Source organism: Solanum stenotomum, chromosome 1 (genome assembly GCF_019186545.1).
Source record: "Solanum stenotomum isolate F172 chromosome 1, ASM1918654v1, whole genome shotgun sequence".
NCBI lineage: Eukaryota > Viridiplantae > Streptophyta > Magnoliopsida > Solanales > Solanaceae > Solanum > Solanum stenotomum.
The window spans coordinates 32748058-32758693 of record NC_064282.1 but is presented as its reverse complement, the minus strand read 5'-3'; the positions used below and the strand labels follow the sequence as shown (position 1 = coordinate 32758693).

The 10636-nt window shown below is 31.4% G+C and overlaps 1 protein-coding gene and 1 pseudogene across 1 annotated transcript; one reads left to right on the top strand and one right to left on the bottom strand.

Moving 5' to 3' along the window:
• Positions 1-1287: 1287 nt before the first annotated feature.
• On the top strand, positions 1288-3405 carry LOC125875574 (uncharacterized). Its single transcript, XM_049556587.1, has one exon. It carries the CDS (start codon positions 1288-1290, stop codon positions 3403-3405), a length of 2118 nt encoding a protein of 705 aa, XP_049412544.1.
• A 2610-nt stretch (positions 3406-6015) lies between these two features.
• Positions 6016-6867, bottom strand: LOC125850051 (F-box protein CPR1-like; annotated as a pseudogene).
• Positions 6868-10636: the final 3769 nt, after the last annotated feature.

Below are 10636 nucleotides of genomic sequence, written 5' to 3'. Positions count from 1 at the left end.
AGTTATTTTAAGAAATGTTTCCAAACGGTAGAGAATAGTACTGTTTACTGACTATCAACATGTCTGTGTCCAGGGGCGGATGTACAGTGCTTTGAGGGGGGTTCGGTAAAAAACTTACACTATATATATAAGATTGATTTTTTTATGTACATGTATATATTTAAAATTGAACCACCTGAATATATATCAAAGGAGTAGCCCAATGGTTGAGGGGGTTCAAGATTTCGCTCAAGTGAGCATTGGGTCGCGGGATCGAGTCCAAGCAACAACATTTTTTTTTTTTGTAATTTTTAGCAATTTTACAGGTTGTTTTTTTTTTTTTTTAAAGTTAAAGATAGGCCAGCCCATTTTTATTGAACAAAAGGGGCAAAAAATAGGCCCAGATCAGCCCATGTCCACAAAGCCTAAATTAAAGCCCTAAATCATTCTTTCTAATTACAAAATAGGAAACTACCCTAGCAAAGAAAGTCAGCAAAACAGAGAAATTTTCAACCATTGAAAATTTAGAGACATTTAGAGACATTGAAAACCAAGCCTGTTGCTGCTGCTTGCTGCCCTGGTGGAGGAGTGGTGGTCCTCTTAATCTCATTCTCAGATTCTCTCTTTCAAGCTCCATTTGTGATGGCAATCTCTGTAAGTTTTCTTTTTCGTTTTTTTTTTAATTGTTATTTTTCAGAATTCTATGCTTTGATTATGGTATTTATTGATGTGTTATTTTATTTAGCTAATTGAACTCAGATATTCACTTCTCTTAACAATTTTTTATTTTTCATATAAAAATTTCAATTCTATTCATTGATTATGAAAGTTATAATTTTATTTGTTTGGCCTTATTTGTTGATTTTATATGTTTATTATGGACATTCAACATTTCTTAAATGGATATTAACTTTTATTTATGAGATTCAAACTTTTGTTCATTGTTTATAATTTGTTTTGGTCCTTATTGCATATTTAATTTTTGTAAGTTCTCACTAAATTTTTATTACGATTCAGTCTCAATATTCAGTGAAGAAGTATTTTACACAAGTACCGAAATCAACTTTAGCCTCTCAAAGTCATAGTCAATCTAATCAAAAAGAAAATACTAATCATTCAGAAGTGTCGTTAGATTCTTCTCAAGAATTTGATTTGAGTTCTTTAAAGTTTGATCCTGGTGAAAGAACATCAATATTGAACTATCATCCAAACCACCGTGATGTTATTAGAAGAGCATACCTTTTGAATGGTCCTTGTCAACCTCGTTTGGCGGTGCAAGAGTATCCTCAAACATATATTTTTGGATCAATGCGTCGTTTTAATCATGAATGGTTTGATGATATATATCATGATTGGTTGGAGTATAGTGTTAGTAAAGATGCAGTCTATTGTTTGTATTGCTATCTTTTTAAAGATCATAACACTAATCAAGGAGGAGGGGAGACATTTTCAACTATAGGATTTAAGAGTTGGAACAAAAAGGGTGGTCTTGACAAACATATTGGTCTATCGAATAGCATACATAATCAATCAAAAAAGAAATGTCAAGATTTACTACAACAACGGCGGTCTATTCAATTTGCATTTGAGAGGCAATCTAATCAACTCAAGCATGGATATTATATGCGCTTAAGTGCGTCGGTTGATGTAGTAAGACTTCTCATAAGTCGGGGATTTGCATTTCGAGGTCATGATGAATCTAAATCATCACTTAGTAGGGGTAACTTTCTTGAAATTCTCTCATGGTATGCAAAAAAATGTGATAAAATTCATGATTATGTTTTGAAACATGCTCCTGTAAATGATCAAATGACTTCTCCAATGATTCAAAAAGATATTGTGAGTGCATGTAAGATAGAGACCGTTAAAGCTATTCTTGACGAATTAAATGGTGACTACTTTGCTTTACTAGTTGATGAATCCTTTGATGTGTCACGCAAGGAGCAAATGGCTATCGTATTTCGTTATATTGATAGAATGGGATTTGTAATGGAGCGACTTATTGACATTGTTCATGTTGAAGATACTAGTGCTTCATCTTTAAAGGAGGCAATTTTTAATTTACTTGCTCAACATTCTTTGAGTCCATCAAGTGTGCGTGGACAATGTTACGATGGGGCAAGTAATATGCAAGGTGAGATCAATGGCCTTAAAATGTTGATTAGACGAGAAAGTAAATCGGCTCATTCAATCCATTGCTTTGCTCATCAACTTCAATTAACTCTTGTTGGGGTCTCTAAAAAGTGTGTTGAAGTGGGAAAACTTGTAGTATTGATCTCAAATATTTTTAATGTATTGGGATCTTCTTTTAAGCGTATGGATAATTTACGAGATTCTCAAAAATCAACAATTCAAGTGGCATTAGATATGGGTGAACTTACAACCGGTAGGGGCTTGAATCAACAACTTGGTCTTTCAAGAGCTTGTGATACTCGTTGGGGATCTCATTATAAATCCTTTAACAATTTTATTATTATGTTTGGCTCTATTCTTGAGGTTCTTGAATCACTTGCTCTTGATGCAAGGAGTATGGATGAAAGAGCCAAGGCAATGGGACATCTTGAAGCTTGTCAAACATTTGAGATTGCGTTTATGTTGCATTTGATGAGAGATGTCTTAGCAATCACAAATGAGCTTAATAAATGCTTACAAAAAAAAGAGCAAGATATTGCAAATGCCATGCTACTTGTTGAAGTAGCAAAGAGAAGGTTGCAAGTCTTAAGAGATGATGAATGGGATTCTCTTATTGCCAAGGTATCTACATTTTGTATCAAACATGATGTTTTGATACCTAACTTTGAGGAGCCATATGTTAGCTCTTTAAGATCACGGCGGAAACTTGCTAACTATACAATCTTACATCATTATCGTGTTGAAGTGTTTTGCAATATCATTGATTGGCAACTTCAAGAACTTAATGATCGTTTTGATGAGGTGACTACCGATTTGCTCCATGGAATTGCTTGCTTGAATCCAATTAACTCATTTTCAAGTTTTGACATAAGAAAAGTAATGAGAATGGCTGAATTATATCCAGATGACTTTGATGAATCCAATATGAGTATTCTTGAGAATCAACTTGCAAGTTACATTGTTGATGTTCGTGATGTTGATGAAAGGTTCTCCGATCTAAATGGGCTTTGTGATCTTTCCAAAAGATTAGTTCAGACAAAGAAACATTCAAATTATCCTCTTGTATTTCGCTTAGTGAAACTTGCTCTACTTTTACCAGTTGCCACTGCCTCCGTTGAAAGAGCTTTTTCGGCAATGAAGTTTATCAAGAATGACTTGCGGAGTCAAATGAGTGATGATTTTTTTAGTGGTTGTTTGGTGCCTTATTTAGAAAAAGATGTATTTGATAAGATTTCTAATGATGTTATTATTAAGACATTTCAAGATATGAAACCTCGTAGAATACAATTGTAAAAATGTATGTAGTTGTATTTTCAAATGTAAAACTATGTTTTGATAGGTTTATCCGCATGTTTGGTTTCTTAACCTCCCTTCAAGGTTGTGTAGTTTTGTAATGTAATGAAGTCATTTTATGCCAAAAAGAATTTTTGTGAAGAAATAGTATTTTCACTTTGATTTGTATTTTTTGTTAGTCTTTCTAATGTTAAATTTGTGCTTGCTCTCCATTTGCACTTTCAGGAGCCGAAGAGAATTCTAAAGGAATTGAAGAACTTGTAGAACTTTTTGATTGAATTGTGCTACTTTATTATCATTTTATAGATATGTACTTTAAATTTGTTTGTTAAGATGAGTTGTAATTGTAAGAAATTATTTGAACTAAGGATTTTTTTTGTTAACCCGTTTGTTAATCAATCCGTCCATATATGACCCGGCCCGTTTATTTATGGATAATATTAGCGTGTTTAATTTTTTTTTTTGAACCCCCTTGATAGAATTCCTGTCTCCGCCACTGTCTGTGTCTGTCTAACAAAATCTTCACTAAATTATGAGTCAGCCAAAACCTTATTTTAGCCAGAAATTTGAGTTAATCAAGAGAATCATAGATAGTATATCATATTAGGAGTTAATAATTTCACTCAGTACTTCCACAATGCTACAGCTCTAGTTCATCTTGAATTATGCCTCACAGCCTCAACCAAGTCCAGCTAAATCCATTTGAAACCACTAAGTGTAATTATCATTTTACCAAGATGGTAGTGGCCATAATATCACCAATTGAATGGGTTATATATGCCACTTTAGAAGACTGAATTCTAGCTCATTCTGATTAGCAAACGATGAGAGTTGAGCAAAAATTTCTATTGCAATGAGTTCATTACATCAATATATGGACTAGAATGGAATCATAGAAGTAAAAAGGTTCATCCATTCATTATTGTCTACCTAATGTATATTCTAACTCTGAACTGGACACGGTGGAGATCCTGCTTTACAACTATACGAAATTGAGCAAAAATGGGGAATGGTTTCCTTCTCACTTCCTGAAGCAAGATGTGAGATCAATGAAAAAAATCCTCAGTGCAGGGAATTGTGACACTGCCCATGGGATGATCAAAGCCAAATTCTTCCTCAGAGAACCAACAAAAGATCACTTGGTCCTCTTCCTAGATTTTTCCGATTTTTTAACATTGTTTTTATCCATAATTTATGTATGGAATGTTCAATCGTCATTTTATATATTTAGTAAAAATAATAACTCTGGGTGAGAGAATGTGAGAAGAAAAACACCTTGTTTTGTTTAGTAGAAATTGTATTGCAGGTAAAATCGAGAGGTTCATCACGACGATTTCATGTGCAATAGTACATTTTTTTCTTTTCTTGCAACGTCATATGTCAAGATGTTCTTAGTTTAGTTGCAATAATATTTCTACTGAACAGAACAATCTGTTCTTCTTCTCACCTTCTCTCACATAGAGTTATTATTTCTACTAAAATATATAAAAAGACGATTGAACATTCCTTACAGTGGCGGAGCCACCTCACAAGAAGGGGGTTCATCCGAACCCCCTTCGGCGAAAAATTATATTATTTATACATGGTTAAAATAATTTTTTAGGTATATATAGTAGATGTCGAACCCCTTCGGCTACTTCGTATGTCTATTTTTTCAAATTTTGAATCCCTTTATTAAAAATCCTAGCTCCGCCACTGATTCCTTACATAAAATTGTGGACAAAATTAATTTTAAAATATAGGCAAAAGTTTAGGGAAGGACCAAAAGTGCACCAATATTGCTAACATGAGGAACTATTAGTGCTCCATGTGAAAACTCAAGGATGACTTTGAGTCTTAACCTAAAGATGAGAGACTATTTTGGGCCCTTTCTCGGTATCTGCTTAATGAAGATCAGACTTGGATAGGTTAATAACTTGCATTCATGACAACAAATAAAGGATTTAGCAACAATAAATATGGATATTTATAACCCACTCTATATAAATGTCACTGAAGGCTTTAAAAACTCAGAATGCAATGAAATTAACTTATTTACAACTAAATGTTTTGTGGGAACAAATATTACCACTAAATGTCTCTTTTATTATAGTCATCATCCATTATCACCTGAAGGACATTGGCATGGCAGAATGTTGTTAATAAGGTGCGAATTTGTCAAAACTCAAAATCGAAGAGCTACTACATCTTCTCTAGAATTTTTGAACTTGTGTACCAGGTTCAGTTCCTCCCGGAATAGAATTCAAGTTTTCCTTGTAAGAAGCAACTCTCAAACTTCTCGGAGAACCACCTAAACTAAATTCCCGGGTTTTTCCAGAATTCAGATCATAGAAAATCAGATAACCGGTTGTACTCTGAAAAATCAATAAGTGATGCTTCCAAGCACCTAATGGAGATTCAATAGGAAGACGTCCAATTGTGTATTTCTTAAACCAAGACTCATACACACCATATTCCCTCATTGTTTGCGTTGGATCAATATCTGATTTTGAATCCGGGTAGCAAATCAACGTTAGACACTCACTTAAAATCACGAGAGCATAACACGTTCTGCCAAAGAAATGACAATTGTTAGGTATTTTCATGACGCGAAATACCTCTGTTCTGATATCAAAACAGAGAATTGAAACAATGTCTTCTGTGTTTGGAATTGCAAACCAATGACTAGAATCCTTATAAAATATTTGAGAACAAGGTAAATAGTACATCGAGGGAAACTGTTGATCTACATGATCCGATTCTCTCCAAGAATCTATACACACGTCATATACCTCAATTTTTCTCTTCCTCGCGTCAGGATCTCTGTATGGTGGAGCCGTATATACTTCAGCAATCTTAACAACCTTGTAATCATTATTAATTTGATTGAACCCAAAGCCAACACCTTCAATACAACGACGAAAACCTGGTGGACTACCAAAGGGGCTAGGAGGTAGAACCCTATAATATCTTGTAGCTGGATTAAATAAGACAGCGCTAGTGTTACTGACTAAAGCAATTAAACCATGGGAAGGACCAATGAGCTGATCATAATTCCTACTACGAGTGGAGGTGAGATATGGCACATCGATATCTGAAAAGATCGGGTTAATATAATTATCATCATTTTCATAAAGAAATGAGAAGATTGTTTTATATTGATCAAGTTCTTCTTCGATGGAGCGCTTGAATAGGATAAATTCTTCTTGGCTTGTTGTGGTACAATTTAGATAAAGATTGATGAAAGTAGATGATTGTATAACAGTGTAAAAAAAATTTAGAGATACAGTTGAATCTTATGAGAGATTTTACTGAAAACTTCAAATGTATAAATATGATTAGATCTTCAGGCAATTTATTCATAACACCATGGACCATAATTGATTGCATGCAAGTTTCCTAAACATTTCAATTGGATAAAAAAGCTTATACTATGCTGCTTCAGATCCCTACTCATAGGTTATTTTCCTTTGGTTGTCATTATTGTTTTGGAGCGAAAGGAAAAATATGTGGTGCATAAATTTTCCCTTTTTTTAAATATATATTTGGGCTCTAAGGAAAGAGTGAAAAATAATATTGGTAGAAGAGTAATCTACAAATAATGTAACTATATAGTTTGTGAAAAAAAATAGAAAGTATGACTAGTGTATGGTGATGTGTGTAAGAAAATAGTTTGTGAAATAAATAAGTAGAATGTATGACTAATATATAGTGATGTGTTTAAAAAAATATCAAGTATGACTAGTATATGGTTGTGTGTAAGAAAATAGATTGTGTGAAAAATACTAGTAAGTTTGACTATTATTATAATGAGGTGTCTTAAAGAAAAGAATGTTATCTCTTTTAAGTTTATAGTTGTCTTTTAAAATTATTTTTTTCTGGTATAAAGGGATATATACTATATTAATAACTAATATGCATCAGGTAAATCTGTTTGTCCGCTACCAAGGATTGGGGGAGGGGGAGAATACTAATACTATTACAACTATTTATGGTAATTACTGGAGATTTTAGCCTAAGAAAACAAGTTTATGCTTTGACTGCTTCAATATCATTCGAAACAAACAAAGGTAGAACTTTTCAAAAGATGAAGAAGTTAGCTTGCTCCATGTTTGTGCCCTCCTTTGCAAGCGTATCTTCCACGTGATTTGTTTCTCTGTAACTATGGTACATGGGGTTCCCCAGCTGGCAAAACATATCTCTGCAATCACATAAAATATTGATATATAATAGATAATCATTAGCAATAAAGTTTATAATTTCCTTGCAATTCACATTGATTTCTATGAGTATTATATTTTCCATACTGACAACTCTTGGTGTCTTGTTATTTACCGTGAATATTGTCTCTCCAAAATTACAAATTTTCTTCCCCAATCCGCTACAAGCAGAACATACACCTAAATCCGCTACAAGCAGAACATACACCTAAATTGTCCTTTTTCTCAATTTTGACAATTTTCTACACTTCAACTACAAATTACATATATATATATATATATATAAAAGGAGAAACATAGACAAGGTGATGTGACACCTCTCTATAACCTCTATTTCTATTTTTCTTTCTTCTTCTTTTTTTTGGCTTTTTTACTTCATTTCTTTTTATTAAATAGTTTGTTTATTAATTAAAAAATTCAATCATATTTACTATTCTAATTATATCTAATAAGTTACAAAAAAACCTCCATCTATTAATATTCCCTATTTAAATAACATGTCTTTTCCAATCCTTTCTAACTATTCTTATGGTTTACATAATCTATAAATAACAATTATCTAAGGAGATGTTGAATGTTCATTTTCATTTTCTTATTCTTTCTTTTTATTAGTATAGTTTATCCCTCTTTTTAATCTTTTTGTTTTCTTCATCTTCTTCATAAATTATGTACTTCATAATATCACCATATGGTATTCATTTTGATAAAGATCATAGATAAATTTATTAAAATTCATCTTAGAGATCATAGATATATTCTTTAAGATTCATCACATAAATGTTCACATTACGTTGGTACAAGTTCATCAAAATGAAAAACGAAGCTTAATGATCTTGAAAGATTTCATCAAAAGAGATGGTCATATTAGTACAATAGCTTGAATGGTTTCCAAATATTTTGAAGATTCATTCATGTGTTGTTTTGATTTCAATTATATTATTCTATTCTTTTTTATTTTATTGATTAGATATATAATTTCCTTTTATTCAGCAAAAATGAAATTATGAAACTATACTAACCAACATATTAGAAAGAGCAATTAACATTTTTTACTCATTTAACGTTGCACTTCTTCTTATTATTATTATGTGAATGAATGACTATGAAAAGTTATATGGTTTTATTTTTGTGTATATATGTTTATTAATTTCTAATTAATATTTTAAATTTTTGTCATAGTTGAAATATATAATATTACCCTTGATACATTTCTCATAACTATTACTTATTGTTGCCCTTAAAAATATATATGATATGATTTATCATATTAAAAAATAGTCCCAGACTAAAAAAATACTTTTTCTTTAACTTCTTTTAATTATTGTAAAAAAAAAAACTTTAAATTTCCTCATTTAATTCTCCCAATAACATATCTATGTAGTATGATCGGATACATAAAATATTTTTCTTTATGATATTATGAATTTATTTATTTTTAACTAAAAGACCAAAGAGCTAGATTTTTGTAAAAATTAGGCAAATGACATAGTATAAGAAAGAAATTACTTCATTTCCCTACTCTTTCATTAATTATCAAAAATCCCTTTTTTTAGTGTTTTTCGGATACATAATATAGCAGTGTGGATACTTAATATAGCAGCGCGGATACTTTAATTAATAACCGGCGGATACTTAAATTATTAAGTTGTTAGCAGTACAGATACTTAATTAACGGGGGGATGCATAATATAGCAGCGCGAATATTTTAATTAATAACGAACGGATACTTAAATTATTAAGTTGTTAGCAGCACAAATACTTAATTAATGGCGGATGCATAATATAGCAGCGCGGATACTTTAATTAATAACGGGCAGATACTTAAACTAATAAAGTATCCGGTTAAGTTGAATTGGGGGAAAATAAGAGATTTTTGTATTTTAGTAAAAGAGTAGGGAAATATTGAAAATAGGTAAATAAATGTTGTGTATTTAAGTAATTTTTCCTAGATTTTAATATCAAAATAAGAGCAATATACATCAAATGATCAGGCCCAAGTCAGCAGGCCCAATCAATAAAGTAAGGAAAGAAAGAATAACAATAAACAAACAAATAAAGAGAATTTAGAAATGAAAAGAATTAAAATCTGGAATAACAGAACTAAAAGTGAAAAGAGGAAAGTGAAGAGTTGTCCTCTTCAAACTTCAATCCACATCTCCAAGAGGTGCAACTGCTCTCCACCGATCAATCATGTTCTTCCACATCTCCACCGATCAATCGACAATTTCACCTCTAAACCCGTCCTAAAGTTTGTTCTTCAAGAGGCGCAACTGCTCCAATCATAGACGGAAAAACAGGTGAAGAACTAACATTTCCACTTTGAACCCGTTTGGATTGACTTAAAAAAAGTAATTTTTAAGTCAAAAATAAAAAGTCAAATTGAAATGATTTTTAAGTCAAAAAATAAAAAGTAGAGGGAGACCTACTTTTGATTTTCGACTTATTTTAACTCACTTTTAATTTACTATAAGTCATTGTTTACCTTGTCAAACACTTTCTAACTTATTTTAGGTTATTTTTTATATTTGTCAAACACTTTCAAAAATCAAAAACTGACTTAAAAGTATGTTTGATCAACTTTTAAGTCAATCCAAACGGACTCTTCGTCTTTTTTCCGTTGATAAGCTTGTCTCTTTGTTGTTGTAGCTGACCTCTTGAAGGTGTACATTCATTTCGACTTCATCATAGATTAGGGAAGAGGCAAATTCATGATCGAGCTTCTCCATTTCCATCGATAACCTCAAAAATGTTTATGATATAATGAATAAGATGTATATACATAATATTTTTAAATATGGTTTTACTGCAATAAATGTACATATGTGATAAATATGCATTTAACTTATAATTATTTAAAGCAAAAATAATTTATCTTAAATTTTCCACATTAAAGAAGGAGTTATCTTTTGAATAGATATATTATTATCATATATATTTTTTAGTGATGACTACAATACTAATTAGCTTAACGTTATAAAACTCTTCCATTGCTCTACAAGTGTGTAATAATTTAAAATTTATTAAATATAATT

Bases quoted from the DNA above. Each gene is read 5' to 3' on its own strand.
- LOC125875574 (XM_049556587.1), top strand. From the start codon at position 1,288: ATGCGTCGTTTTAATCATGAATGGTTTGATGATATATATCATGATTGG.